Source organism: Typopeltis vanoorti, chromosome 25, assembly GCF_054136105.1.
Source record: "Typopeltis vanoorti isolate ZY-2024b chromosome 25, IOZ_Tvanoo_1.0, whole genome shotgun sequence".
Taxonomy (NCBI): domain Eukaryota; kingdom Metazoa; phylum Arthropoda; class Arachnida; order Uropygi; family Thelyphonidae; genus Typopeltis; species Typopeltis vanoorti.
The window spans coordinates 37,921,606-37,937,821 of NC_143573.1; the positions used below are offsets into that span (position 1 = coordinate 37,921,606).

The window sequence follows — 16,216 nt, forward strand, 5'->3', positions numbered from 1 at the left end:
CAACTGTTACGTTCTTTTTCTATGGTGAACTTAATTTTTGGATGCTGGCTGTTGAGATGTGCTAATATGTTTATTATGTGTCTGGACCATGGGGCCAAATGGCAAAAACATCAACAGAGTGCAGCCATATAATTGGTTTGAGTGTAGCTGTGTTAAGTGCTTGGTTTTCAAAATGTTCCATGCAGAAGTTGGCCAGTGGGGGGGGGGGGGGGGGAGAACCATAGTCCCATCCTGCCATCTATATATTTTTTCTTTCCATAAGAAATAAAAAACTTTATATCAGAAAGAAAATAGGGCTTAATAAAGTCAAGGGTCTCTGCAAAAAGGTACACTGACTGGTGAACAGTGAAGGAATGTCAAGGCTCGTCATGATGACTGAATCTGTCAAGGTTAATCTTTTTATTAAACGTTGACAATTAAAGAGGGAGAGTTATCTGAGGGAGGGGAGATTTGGATAAAATATTTGGTGAGTTTGTAGGTGAGGTTGTCTATGCTGTTAACTATTGGACGAAGGAGGTTATTAGGTTCAAGGATCCCATATATTCTGAATGGTTTGAAATGAAAAAGTTTAAGTTCATTGTTAATTTCTTTGAGCCAAAATGTAACTTTTTAATAGTTTATATTAAATTGGCTAGCATGTTTGGCTGTTAACCGAAAGGTTGGTGGTTCAAGCCCACCAAAACTTTCACCAGAGGGCGAAAGTTTTGCCAGCTGGTTGGCTGAGTGGTTAGCGTACCCACTCTCCAACCCACAGGTCATGAGTTTGAATCCTGCCATGGGCATGAATGTTTGTGATTGTCTTTAGATGGAAGATGAATTTCATCGCCTTCCTGCTTATTGGAGACCTGAAGTGGCTGAAAAAGTTCCATTTTTGGTCTCTAGAGTAGGGTTTCCGGACAAATATGATAAATAGGGGATTCCTTAAGGAGATGATTCATTTTTCTATTATAATCAGTTTGGTCCATAATAACAGTAGAATTGTCCTAGTCAAGTTTGGTTATAATTTTTCCTGTATAACTTTTTAAGTGATATTTCTTTAGGTGAAATGTTATTTTTTACTAAATAATTTAAGGAAATTACAATGTCAACTAGGATATACATTAAAATAAATTTTAATATACGTTAGTATTTCGGCAACATCACGTTGCCATTTTCAAGAAACTTGAGAACAAGACACGTGCACGCAGGCACAACAAACAGTAAGTGAGGAAGAAGCAGGAAGCAATTATTTCTCCTAAAGTCCTGATGGCGCCCCGTAGTGGGCAATGTTGGTATTCTTGGGCGATTGGACTGAAGGTCTTCTGATGTAGGTTTCCCAAATTTGAGGCAGTCTCGTGCAGCCAAATTTGTTGAGGTTTGGATTGTTTCTTAGGGCTGAAGCTGATTCCATGAAAAGCCTTTCATATTTGTATTTATTATGGTGTATTATAGTGGCTTTTTCCCACCGTATTCTATGGCAGGTATCCAGTGCATGGTCAGCAAGACTAGAGTGGCTGTATTGGTGAAACCAGATGTAGTCCTTGTGTTCTGAAATTCTGATATTTGCTGTCCTGCCTGTTTGGCCAAAGTAGAACAGCTTACAGCTGCAAGGGACATGGTATACACCAGGTAGGTCTTTAATAGAGCGGATAAGGGATGCCAATTTTTTATATGGTCTGTAACAAGAAGTTAAGTCAAGTTTTTTAGGATTTTTGTAATTTTTTCCGAGGTGCCTTGGATATAGAGTATGGTGATGGATTTAGAATAATCCTTGTTCTGAGAAGGGAGGGGGGGGTACTGGTTTCAATATTTTTTGGATTTTTTTTGGGGGGGGGGGGTAGCCATTGGCTGAGAACGTGTTGAGAATGTGGTTTAGTTCTGTGGTTAGGGCATTGTCATTTGAACAGATAAGTTTAGCCCTGTTGTGTGGTGTCTTAATGATTCCATATTGTTGCGAGGAGGGGTGGTGGGATTGTTGGTGAATGTATCTGCCTGTATGGGTGGGTTTTCTATAGACTGAGAAAACCAAGGTTCCATCAGGCTGGCGGGTGACTAGTGTGTCTAAGAAAGGAAGGCAGTTGTTTTTTTCTTCTTCCAGGGTGAATTTGATTCTGGGGTGTTGGTTGTTTAAGTGTGTTAGGAAGGAGAGGAGTGCATCAGAGCCATGTGGCCAAATAGCTAACACATCATTAACTTAGCAAAGCGAAATGGTTGGTTTTTGTGGAGCAGAGTTTAAGGCTTTCTCTTCAAAAGTCTCCATATAAAAGTTGGCCAAGGGTGGGGAGAGTGGAGAACCCATGGCTGTCCCCTCTATTTGTTTGTAGAATTTTCCTTGCCAAACAAAATAGCCTGAGTTCATTGTGAACTGAAATAGGGCTGTGATATCGGGAGGAAATTTATCTTGGATTAGCTCTAAGGATTCTTTGAGTGGGACATTTGTGAATAAGGAGGAGACATCAAAACTGACCATTATGTTAGTGTGTTTGAGTGCAAGGTTTTCTATGCTGGCTTTGAAGCGGGCTGAGTTTTTTGTGTGTGAAGGTGTGTTGCCAGTATAGTGTGAGAGAGCTTTGGCCAAATGTTTAGCTAGTTTGTATGTGGGGGAATCAATGCCATCCACTATGGGATGTAATGGCACATTTTCCTTATGCATGTTTGGGAGTCCATAAATACCGGGGGGTATGGAGTTAAATGGTTTTAATTTGTTAGTGATTTCCACAGGCCAAGAAGTGACCTTCTTAATGATCCTGTGGAGTTTTCTAATTTGTGAGTTGGTGGGATTGTACTCGATAGGGAGGTAAGTAGCCTGATCTAACAATAGAGCTTTCAGCTTACCTGTGTAATCCTTTTGGTTGAGCAATACTGTGGCATTCCCTTTATCAGTTTTGGTGATTATTATTTTATTGTTTTTCTTTAATTCTAGTAGAGATTTAATTTCCTTACTGGGCATGTTGGCTTTTGGTGGTTTAGCTTTGGTATATACAAATACAAATATGAAATTTGGCTGCATGAGACTGCCTCAAATTTGGGAAACCTACATCAGAAGACCTTCAGCCCAATTGCCCAAGAATACCAACATTGCCCACTAGGGGACACCATCAGGACTTTAGGAGAAATAATAGCTTCCTGCTTCTTCCTCACTTACTATCTGTTGTGCCTGCGTGCACATATCTTGTTCTCAAGTTTCTTGAAAATGGCAATGTGACATTGCCGAAATATTAAAGTATATTAAAATTTATTTTAATGTATATCCTAGTTGACGTTGTAATTTCCTTAAATTATTTAGTAAAAAATGCATAACCAATGTCTAAGCCTTTCCACGAGAAAGTAGAATGTTATTGTTGGGAGGTTTGGATTTAGTCAGAATACTGGTCACACTAAGATGAAAGTTATGTATGATTCCTTATACTGTGTGCGAGAGATCGCACATACCATATTCCACGCTAGTCATTATTTACAAAACTGGTACTTTTGTGGGAGTGATGGGGAAATTGTAACCTCAAATAAGTGTGCTCAGAATGTTTTCTGTGAGTGCCTGTGATGAAAGATTCACCACTATGCATTCTTGCCATAGTTGTGGTCAGGAAATGTTAAGAGCCTCAAGTTTGAATTCAAGTGATCCCTCACTGTGCATGAGGGATCACACCACATTCCACGCTAGTCATTATTCTCACAATTCTGGTACTTTTGTGAGAGCAAAGGAGAAATTGTAACCTAAAATAAGTGTGTTGAGAGTTAAGGAGATGATTCATTTTTCTATTCTGAGAGTGCCTGTGATAAAAGATTTATACCACAGCCTGCTCCAGGACAAGTATGCACAGAGATGCTTGTCTTCCACCGTTGGAGAGTAAGAATGTAATCAATCTAGGGCCTTGACCTATCAATGTTAGATGCCACCAGTATAGGTCCATTGCGGGCATATCTGGAAGCAGGTATTGGTAATAAGTAATCTGTTAGCTTGGGCAAATTCCAACAGTCTTTCACCATGGGTGTTACGTTCACCCAACCAAACATGCTACACTCAGGCCTAACTCTCGTACTCTTTTCCACTTTTGAATTAGTGGAACAGAGGGTGAAAGAATTGATAGTTGTGGCGGGTACGAATGAAATGAAAGGAGATAAATTTTTTATGAGAGAGGACTTGCCGCTAGAGGGCTACATGGTGTGTAGTGTTTTCAGAGAGCTCCCTAAAGCTAAGTATAATTTTGAGTGAAAATTGGAATACTGGTTTAAATCTTAACATAGTATTGTTTATTTTTGGTAGCTTGTTGTGTCTGTGTGATTTTGGTGTGAATTCCATTTTATTTAACTTAGTATTTTAACGATATGTTTCATAGAATAGCACATGGTGCCAATGCGACGTAAGATAATGGCATCCAAAAATACGATGCCTTTGTTCAAAAACTGTAATGTGAGGGAGTTTGTCCAATGTGATGTGTATAGGATATATGCATTCCCGAAGGAGGCTGGAGTTTGGATGGAAAGTGATAGTGGTGGGAGAATGTGCAGAAAGTGTAAGCAAAGTGAGGAATTGAACTATGTGACAGGTCGTGAGATAGTTATGGTTGAAGAAAGCCAGAATGTGAGTGAAAATAGTGGCTTGATAGGGAATTGCGATGTTGTACAAGATGGCAATGAGAGCAGTGATTGAAGAGAGAGTGAAAGCAACTATAAAGAGAGAGAAAATGATTTAAATGATGAAAAAAATGAGGAGTTATTTGTAGGGAGTGAGATCGCTAGGTTGCACGCAGTGATACACGGTGCACAGCAGTGGTTGGAGTACCTGCAAAACTCTTTCCAGAGTGCCTTGGCTAACAGAAATAAACAAGTGTTTGAAAGGATAAATAAGCGTAACAGTGGGAGTTCATGAAATGAAGAAAAAAGAGTATTGTATGGTGACTTGTTATTAAGAGGAGTGATAGATGGGTTTAACTAAATCGTACTTACCAGGAGCGAAATTTAAGGATGTAAGTGAGAGTATCTGAGCGCAAAAACAGAGGCTGAAAGAATTGATAGTTGTGGCGGGTACGTATGAATTGAAAGGAGATAAATTTTTTTATGAGAGAGGACTTCAAAGTACTGTTAAAGTTAGCGAAAGAAAAGAGTGACAGAGTTAGGTAGGTGAGTCTGTTGCCGCGGTACGACAGAGAGGAGTTTTGAAAGAGGGCCATAATCGCAAATCACTTTATGCGCAGGTTATGCAGACGGTGTGGTGTGGAATTTGTGGACATGTGGAATGAGCTTGATGTGTGAAAGGATTTATACAAGATGGATGGCCTGCATTTGAATGGATTTGGTGAGTGGAGACTGGAAAAAGTGTTGCTGAATGAAGTGAAAATGGATGTGCAGAACCAGGGGAACTAGAACTACCAAGGAGGGGGGGGGGGCGGATATGCAGACATCGGTGAGACAGTTGAGTGTAAGAACATATATAATGTACCCGAGCCAGTACTAAGGACAAGAAATTGGAATGGGATAGTTAGAATAACGCATCAAGATAGGGGTGGGATAAAGGGACCTCTGCATTTCATGTATACTAATGTCAGCAGTATTAGGAACAAGAAGTAAGAATTTTTGGCCTTGATTGGCTCTTCCTGGCCACAGGTTATTGGCATTAGTGAAACATAGCTGACAGAAGATGATATAGTTAGTGGGATAGAATGTATCCCACTAACTATATCATCTAAATCTAAAATGGGGGGAGGAGTGTTATTGATGATAGCTGATGAACTTCAGCCAAGGAGAATTGAAGTTGTACTGCAGGATAGTGAAAAGAGCTCATTTGAGGCTATTTGGTGTGAGATTGAGACTGGCAGAATAAAATATACAGTTGGGTGCTACTATAGACCAGGTGATGGAATAGATGGTGGAGATAGTATGCATTAACAAATTGATGAAATGAGTGGAAGGAGGGTAATTATTATGGGGGAATTCAACTATGGTAACATTGATTGGAAGGAGGACAGGACACATGTGAGGAAGGAAATGGATTTTATTCAATTATTAAGGGATAACTATCTGACACAGCATGTAATTGAAAATAGGGGTGTGAGAGTGCTTGACCTGGTAATAGCATCTGAGAATTTGACTGTAATGAATATGACCATGTTGCCACCTATTGGTGAGAGTGATCATAAGGTTGATCATAAGGACTTGACCTGGGAGGTGGCTAAAGATGTGGAATTTTCAATTAAGACAGGGTATATGTGGAATTACCATTCTGGCAAGTTTGACAAGCCTAGTAGATTGCTTGGATCAATGCCATGGCATGTAAAACTGCAAGAGCTGGATGTCGACAGAAGTGGTCAAAAAGCATTTACAGGTGGTTATGGCTGATAGTATACCTAGGGTCCGAACAGTAAAACAAGTAGGGATTAAATGGATGAATAACACCATTAACACGTTCATTGCCAAGCTGAAAATTGGAATTTCGTGTGGTGGCCAAATTTTTTTTTTACTTGATAGTGACGTCCACGCGATAACGCGTGATCGGCCGTTCGGTGAGAACTCGCATCGTGCGATATTGCGTGATTGGCAATGAACGTGTTAAGCTTGAGCTGCAAAAAAAGAAACAACTGTGGAGAGAATTTAAAAAGAAAGGTGACCTGCAGGCACATGAACTGTATAAAGCACAGGCCAGAAGGGTAACGAGTGTGGTAAAAAAAGCAAAAGCGGATTATGAAAGGAAACTAGCTATGCAAGCTAAAGAGAATCCCAAACAGTTCTTTCAATATGGTGCAGGCAAAAAAAGTACACCGCAGAATGATTTTAAGGAATGACGATGGTAAGGAGATCACTGAATCAGTCGATATAGTGGAATTACTGAGCAAGCACTTTGCAAGAGTATATCATCCAGGTAGTGACATTGAGAAAATGAAGGAACCATTAGTTTATACGGGAATTGTGATGAATGAAGTGGAGGTGAATAGTCAATTACAGAACCTTAATGTGAATACATCTGTGGGATTGGATGGTATACCAGTATGGGTCTTACGTGAAGTGGCTAAAGAATTATCAGTGCCCTTGACTTGGTGTTTAATCTGAGTCACGGGTCTGGTTTAGTTCCAAAGGTGTGGAAAGAGGGGAAAATAGTTCCACTGCATAAAGGAGGATCCAAGACTACTGTTGCAAATTACTGACTGATCAGCATATCAGGAGTCGTTGTCAAGGTCTTGGAGAAAGTAGTCAAGGGAAAAATACAGGAATGGATTGATGAAAATGAGATTCTGTACGAGGGACAGCATGGCTTTTTGAAGGGTAGGTCATGCCTCAGCAACTTGCTCAAGTTTTATAACACAGCGATGGCTGAACTGGATAAGGGTAATGAGTTTACAGTGATAATGCCGGACCTGGCTAAGGCATTTGACAGGATACCACATGGAATTCTAATCTGTAAACTACAAGATATAGGAATGGATATAGGGTTGGTGAGATGGATAGGTGGGTGGTTGATGGAGAGATATCAGAGAGTAGTTTATTCAGGAGTAGAGTCCAAAAGACGGCCTGTGACTAGTGGTGTGCTGCAGGGTTCTGTTCTTGGACCACTGCTGTTTAATTTGTTCATTAACGAAATAATGAAAGATCTAAGAGGAACAGTTCATTTGTTCGCTGATGATGCAAAGTTGGGTAGGGCAATAGTGAATGCAGAAGATGTCAAAATCTTGCAGGACGACTTGGATAGATTATAGTTCTGGGCTAAGGAGAATGAATGTCAATTTAATGTGACAAAATGTAAGGTTATTTTGGGGTGAAAAGATTAGCAGCAGTATACCACACTGGTGGAAATGTACTCCAGGAGACTGATGAAGCCAGGGACTTGGGAGTGTTGGTGGATAGGGAGATGAAGTTTAGGAGGCACATTGCAAAAGTGGCAAATCGGCTCATCAACTCACTTGGTTGTTGAAAAATACTTTGACGAACAGAGACAAGGAAGTTATTGTATCTCTGGACAATAACTTGCTTGATAAGACCTCATCTCGACTACTGTGCCCAGATTTGGTCACCTAGGTTTCTTCTTGATGGGGAGGAGGTGGAGAGGATCCAGAGGTGAGTGACTAAGATGATAGCAGGTCTATGAAATGAACCTTATGAGAACAGGTTGAAGATTTGTGGGTTGCAGAAATTAGTTGATAAGCGGAAAAGGGGAGATATGATTGAGACATTCAAATTGCTAAAGGGTTTCGATAGGATTAATTCAGAGAATATTTTTGAGATCAGGACTGGTGGTGGGAGAACTAGGGGACACCTATGGAAGCTGGGCAAGAGTGTGGTTAGCAAGGGTGTTAGAGCTGGGTTCTTTACTTTTAGAGTGGTAAATGAGTGAAATAAGCTGCCAGAGTCTGTTGTGGGTGCTATGACGGTGAGTAAGTTCAAGGCAAGGTATGATAGATACTGTGAGAATGTCGTATAGTTGTGCGGACATGATGTTTAGGGCCTACCTCTAAGGACTCTCTGGAGTCGCCCGTAATAATAATAATTAACATCCCTAAAGATGCAAAGTACATCTCTCCTTGGTAAGCCTATAGGTTTTCATAGACTTCCTCACTCTCTTCATCAGGCTTATCTGTGTGGAGTGTGTCAATCATAAACTACTATGATTGATACATTGGTAGGATGAGCCATAAGTTATTAATAGACAAAGACAAAGCATCCTGTCATTAATAGGATTATAACCAAGATGGGCTCTTGACCGAACTGTCTTCAGTATAACAGCTACTCCATAATGCTCTGAGTCAGCTCCTGAATAAACAACCAGTTTACCATCCTGTATTTTGAAATGACCTTCTTCCATTCCATCTAGTCTCTGTAATTCCCATGATGTCAATTGTAACCTCTCCATCTTTTTACAGATAACATCAAGAGTGCCTATCTCTAGACCCCATACATTCCATGTGCCTATGTAAAGTTTCCCTATAAGATTAATCTCATACCTTTTGTATTCCTTTTTCACAATATTACTGACTTTTGTTGGAAACTGTAATATACTTCTTTAACAGGAACAACCTCTGCCTAAGCACTGAACATGACTGATTATTCCACGTGACAGCTGATACAGCATGGGATGCATTATAAGGCACAAACATATTAGCATTTTGGAGTAAAGTTACTGAAAAAAAAAAAAAATGTTGTAGGGTTGCAGAGTCCTCACTTTCCACATATCTAGGAGGTTTTGGTCCCATTTCATCCCACGTTGGCCAGGTGAATTTTGACTTCAGCCTACTAGGTGATGCAAATACCTAGGAGAGAAGGCACACTCCAACTGCATAAGACAAAATGAAATAGCAAAATAGATAAGATCCACCCCTAGCCCTCAAATACACTAATAACAAAAATGAAGATATTGATATTAGAAAAGAACTCAACATCATTAATATATTCAAAAGCGTATGTGAAGAAGTGATTGAAGGTGGTGTTGAAGGTTCAGGAGAAGGAGCAAGAAGTAAAGGAAGGAAGGGGAATGACCAGTCTACAGATAATATAACAGATGCACGTTACATGAAGTATGGCATCAGGTACTTCAGGTTTGTCACTACAACTCTGAACAATTTCAAAACTGCACTCTAAGTAAACAATAGACATAAAAGCTACTGAGCTAATGTCTATTTGTCAAATGAGTAGGATGAAATGCAGTAATTTTCACTGTTAAACCAGTCATTAGTTCAACAACATATGTGAGTTGAGAGAAATATTACAGGAATGAATAGGTGGCATTAATGGCAAAACCATATTAAAAATGAAGATATTAGAAAAGAACTCAACATCATTAATATATTCAAAAGTGTATGTGAAGAAGTGTTGAGGGTGGTGTTGATCACTTGAACAGAACAAGAGTTGAACATTTAGTAAAACAAGAAATTAAGCAAAAATAGGAGAAAAAAAGATCCAGAGAAAATCAAGATACTACAATTAAGTGATGTAGTTAGTGGAAGCTGATCAAATCAGACACCTGACATATAATGCAACCTGGAAGAAACGAGATAAGAAACTAGTTCTTAAAACAGTAACTATGTTGGACAATTATAAATATCTGGTATATCCCGTTGAGGGATATACAACAGAAAATAAGCCAGTTTAATACAAGTGTCTCTTGCTGTTACAATATAATTAAAATGGACTTGATTACAGAATGGATGAACTGCTTAAAAATCTGACCCAATGTGAACAGCACATAAGAAATGAATACATTATGAATTCTTATCATCACATAAGAGAAAAAACTCTCCTCTCCTTTACAGATTTACATGATGTATTCCACTATAACAGAAGGAATGTGGCTTCATCAGAATGTGTAACAAATATACCACAGAGGAATGGCAATAAGCAAATATGTTATAGCTTGCCTAATTTGAGATTTATTCCTCCATGTTCATATAGGTAACTTTTTTATTTTTATTTGCACTACATATTACAATTCATTAATACGTTAAACAAGACTAATACTAAAATGGTACAGAAATGCTTTATGAAACACTAAATGATGGCTATAGTTCAATGTAAACTAGGCTCTGACAATTTCAATAAAAATTCATAGATGTCTGCAAAAGGTGAGGAGAGTTCATACTGATGTGGAATGATCACATTTTCTATGACTGCCTAACAGTCAAATCATAATCAAAATTGTTCATTCTCAGAGATTGACAAATGATGTATTAATCTATGTTAGGTGCAAATAGCTATAATTTACAATAAGAAAATATTTTTCAACACCAACAGTCATTCATTAAAGAACAGTATTTATCATGATGGTTTCTCAATGTGATGAACACATTGGAGAAGGTCTGGAGAGGTTGCTGTCATAATAACAATAATATATACTTCTATGCTATAAGGCAGAAAACATTATGATTATATCAGTTTTAAAGCAATCAAAATTTCTATAATAACGAAATTAATCAAACAAATTACAAACCTGCAAACTGATGCATGTAAAAATTATATATACGGTGCGATGAAGTACCTCAAGTCCTCTGGGTAACAAATAAGTTATTATTTTTGATTTTGTCATTCCACTGTGTTGGAGAATAAATAAGAATAATAGGCTGAGATCCATGAGAAATCCAAAATGTACATCTAAAAAAAACAATGGAATTATTAAATGCTTATGTAAACTTGCATATTGGTCATCATTTATATTGAAATTTAATAAAAGTATTAGTAGTAATAATAAGAATTGCAAAAAGAATAGAGAAATACATATCTTATAAATAAATTTTAGTGGCTTCATAGAAACCACATGAAAATGTAAGTTGAAAAAAGAAAGGGGAGAGGAAGGAAAAATATGTTACACTACAGACTGGGCATGTGAAGTGCAATATACTTCTGTCATCATCATCATCATATATATATATATATATATTATACAACATGAGAAAAACACTGATCGAGAAACTCCAACCACAGAAACAGAAATAGCATTTACATGCAGAAATTATATATACTCTTATAATAGACTGCCAAAGGAAACGAAATGAAGTGCCATTCTGTCTTCCAGCTAATCAAACTACCTATTTTTTTTACAAGTGTGATACTACTTATAAAAAAGAGCACAATTCCCTCATACAAAGTTACAAATGTGACGGCCGTCATTCATGAGAATGAATGTCAGACGTGGCACAACACCCTGCACAGCATCGAAGAGGGTTTCAGCTGTAATTCCTGTCACATGATGGCGAATAGCTTCTTTCAACATGGAAAATGACGTTGGCCAACCTCTGTACACCTGTGACTTCAAGTAGCCCCATAACCAAAAGTCACAAGGTGTAAGGTCTGGAGATCTTGGAGGTTATTCGTGTGGGAAAGAGTGACTGAGGACACGGTCATCGCCAAATGTCGATCGCAGCTGGTGCTGGACAGGACCTGTGATGTGCAGAGGTGCTCCATCCTGCATGAATGTTACACTATGGAGCACTTGCTTCTCTTGCAAGGAGGGAATAATGCTGTCTCTTAAAAGCACTGCAAAATGCTCGCCTGTGACAGAAAGAGTTCAAAATGTACCGCTGTGGACCTCCTCAAAGAAAAAGGGGCCGATAATTAATGATGCAGTGAACCCACACCATGCTGTCACCTTTGGCTGATGCAAAGGGGTTTCCACAATTGTGTGTGTGGGTTCTCTCTTGCCCAGATGTGGCAGTTGTGCGCATTTACACTTCCATTAAGTGAAAAGTGCGCCTCGTCAGTCCACAGGACATTTGACAGCCAGTCTGCATTGTTTTCCATCTGTTGAAAAGCCCAATTTGCAAATTCATGACGTCTCTCGAAATCAGTTGGTTTCAGTTCCTGTATGTGTTGGATTCTGTAAGGATATCTCTTGAGGATGATCCTGAGTGATTGCCACACAGTCCCATACAAAATGCCAGTTCGTCTTGAAATTTCACGCGCACTGCATTCCCCATGTGTGGAATCTGCCGATTGTGTGTCGGCCTTGTGTTCGACCTCATGCACAACTGCAATAGTTTTTTTGGGTCTCCCGCTTCTTGCATGTGCTTCCAAACTGCCTGTTTGAATACCAGATCTCTGTTTTACTAATTACATAATTAGTGCCTTCTTGTTAGTGGTATTGGACTTTCATCCACCAAAACCAGAGAAGGTTGTATTCATTACAAGGTCATAAGTAGAATGGTTTCAGCAACTTTCCGTCACTCTATCTATCACTTGTATCTTAGTTGCTTGCCATCTTGTTTCTTGAGTACTGACATTGTCTGCATATTTTTCAGGTTGTAATCAACTCTTACAGGAACAGGTCTTTTGCTCCTGTGGCAGGGTTGACAGTCTCTTATGAAGCTATGGCATTAAGAGAGAAGAAGACAGGAAAGATGAAGTGAGTGGTCTGTCCTGAAGGAGATGGGGGGGGGGGTTGAATAATTACAGATCATATAGGAGTTTCCTATTTAATTTTACTTTTACGGGACTCTCTCCAGTTTTTGGGGACAGTTTCCCAAAAGTGGATTCTGGCAACTCAATGGACTAGACAGTATTGTCTTTTAAATTTTGTTTGGTGTTTTTCCTTACTGTTAGAGTTTTTTCCTGTTATATAATTTTATTTTAAGTTATTTTAATTTATTTTCCTTTATATTTATTTTTTATTTTTATTTAATTATTTATTTAATTATTCATTTAATAATTATTTTTTGGTTAAGGGATAATGATAACTAGCTTTTCTTCTCTGCATCCAGAGAGTTGCTCAGGTGTTGGTTATTAGGGAATTTTGAATAATTATTTTCATTCCCATACCTCTGCATTCACATTGGTTACTAGGTGTATGTCAGAGGCTTGGGGAGAACACTTCTCTGAAAGTGATAGAGATATTGGTGTGCTTATTAGCCTAGTACCATAGGCTTTAAGTAAATAAAGAGCCTAAAAGATGTTGAAAGTTTATTTTCCACTTGGTTAGAGTATAATAAATTTAGTTTAATCCTTTATCCAAGTGTGAGCAAACAAAGTTTGCGCCTGAAAGTATCTTCAGGACTGGGTTAAGGTGGTACACACCAGGGCAACTCGTTGCAAAGGTGGAGCAAGCTACCAACACTCCTATCCTAGTATCTCCTATAATGCAAAACACATCTCCTTGCGGATATGTCTATTGTTATGCATTAAGGGAAGGGCCACTACCCAGACCGGTTTCGACCTTTATTGAGGTCTCTTCAGTGGGAGCCAGGCCCAAGTCGAGATATCAGGCAGAAGCATTAGCAGGTCATCTCCACCTATAGGAATTGCCAATTGGTGTGCCACCCTTTTTTAATAAATTACTCTGGATTTAGAGAAAGATGTTGAAAGTTTATTTTCCACTTGGTTAGAGTATAATAAATTTAGTTTAATCCTTTATCCAAGTGTGAGCAAACAAAGTTTGCGCCTGAAAGTATCTTCAGGACTGGGTTAAGGTGGTACACACCAGGGCAACTCGTTGCAAAGGTGGAGCAAGCTACCAACACTCCTATCCTAGTATCTCCTATAATGCAAAACACATCTCCTTGCGGATATGTCTATTGTTATGCATTAAGGGAAGGGCCACTACCCAGACCGGTTTCGACCTTTATTGAGGTCTCTTCAGTGGGAGCCAGGCCCAAGTTGAGATATCAGGCAGAAGCATTAGGAGATACTAGGATAGGAGTGTTGGTAGCTTGCTCCACCTTTGCAACGAGTTGCCCTGGTGTGTACCACCTTAACCCAGTCCTGAAGATACTTTCAGGCGCAAACTTTGTTTGCTCACACTTGGATAAAGGATTAAACTAAATTTATTATAAAGAGCCTAAAAGGTTGATTAAACCTGAGCATGGGGGCCAGGCTAACATAAAGATCTGTTTAGGATTAAATTATAATCAATTGTAAAAGTAAGAATTTTTGGGGATAAAAAAAATAAAATAAATAAAAAAAAGAAAAAAAAAAGGGTTGTTGTGGCCATTTTGTTTACTTTTCTTGGAATTGGTCATGGGAGTTTCAGAATGATGTTGCCTTCAGATAGGTAGCATAATGCAGGTAGGGAACTCCATCTTTTCCTGAAAAGATTTGGTCCCAGTTCTGCTAACTATAGTCTCAGGTAGTTTTTGATTGAGGCTCTTGAACTTCTTTTAATATCCTCTATTGTTTTCTTTTGTTTTTCATATGTTACAATATTCCTGATTTTCCAAATGTGATATTTAATTTCAATTAGTAGGTAGAGTAGTTGATTTTTCAAGCTTCCTTTCTGAGTGTGGGGATGTTGAAGGTGCTGCTTACATTAGCCCATATTTGTGTTGCCACTGTGCATTCATAAAACAGGTGTTCTTGGGTTTCTTGTAGGGTGCAAAAGGCACAATTTGCACTTTGAAGTATTCTCCATTTCAGGAGTTTTGTGTTTACTGGTAAAATGTTGTGTAACATCCTCCAGTTAAAATTGTGTCTGGATGGGTAGGTGTTTCCATTTTTCCTTTTCTTGGGGGAGCGTGTCTGTTGGAATGTCACTAATTGCCTGTAATATGTCCTCTTTTTTTAGTTCTTGAAGATGTTGTTTGTTCTTCTTTGTGGTGATAATTCTTGCTTGTCTAGATATGGTTCTGTAGTATTCTGATGAAATTTTTGCCTTTTCACCAATGTGGGTTTGGCCTGTGAACATTTCGTACTTTGCTCCTAGCCAGTACTGGCACATTTCATGGGAGGGGTGTGCAGTTTGCATAATCTTAATTACCTGCATAATTTTCTCTACTGAAAGCATCTGTTATTCTCGGGATGGTCGATCCCCTTGTTCCTTTCTTTGGGCCAATTTGTCTTTACTAACCTTTGCCTTTTTATTGTTCCAGAAAAAGCTGTAGATAATGTCTTCCAGTCTTTTAGTTTGTAATTTGCTGAGTGGAAATGGAGTTGTATAGTATTTTATCAAGGGGATCATTAACTGTTTGATGATTTGTGCTTTTCCAGTGGCAGTTAGGAGTACAGATTGCCAGGTTTCTTTTATACAGCTGATTTTTTTAATTGTTTCTTCTTCGTTTTCAAGTTGGCCTAGGTGGCTGAAAGGAATTCCTAGTATGGTGATTGGTGCTGGATGTTATGTTGCACCAGCTCCTAATACTTTTATTTTTGTTTTTGATTTGTTGATCTGAGATCTGTTGTACTTTTCTGTTGTCTGGAAGAGAGTCTTAAGGGCAGTGTTGTTGGTTATGATGCAAGTGACATGATCAGCATGTAAAACACATTTTATTTCATGTTTCTTTGTTGGGGTTATAAATCCTTTAATTTCTGAGTTCTGTCTGATCATTTTTGCAAGCAACTCAATTTGTGTTATGTATAGAGCTGGTGAAACAGGGCAGCCTTGCCTTACACCTCGTATTATGTTGCTGTCTTCAGAGAGGTTGCCGTTGATGCATATTTTGCTAATTATGTTCTTGTATAATACATACAGAATAATATATACAGTGGTATATATTATTCTTTGCACCACTCCATGGATTCCCTTTTGGAAAGAGGATTATAATAAAGGGCCAGGGTTTCATCCCCGGTGAAAATGGATTCCAGCAATTCTCTCTGATTACCTTGGCAAAGCTCTAAAAACTTGTCGGAACAGGTCACACAATGTTCCTTCTGAATTGAAGAACACCCAACTTGCACTGACTTTCGTCATGTGAAGCTTCTCATGAATGATGCAATAGACGGTTGTTATAGAAAGTTCCGACCTTGCCGAGATTTCTTTAAGCTTCAGCTGTCTGTTATTCGGCAGTTCCTCCTCAACTAGAGAGACATTTTCCTCAGTCATCACTTCACAGGCTGA

At 38.7% G+C, this 16,216-nt stretch overlaps 1 protein-coding gene across 1 annotated transcript in view; it reads right to left on the reverse strand.

Moving 5' to 3' along the window:
* Positions 1 to 16,216, reverse strand: part of LOC150092671 (nurim homolog) — a 93,901-nt gene that overhangs the window by 56,162 nt on the left and 21,523 nt on the right. The window contains exon 2 of the mRNA XM_090414668.1: positions 10,889 to 11,049. Coding sequence (XP_090270794.1) covers positions 10,889 to 11,049 — 161 coding nt within the window. The remainder of the gene's footprint in view (positions 1 to 10,888; positions 11,050 to 16,216) is intronic.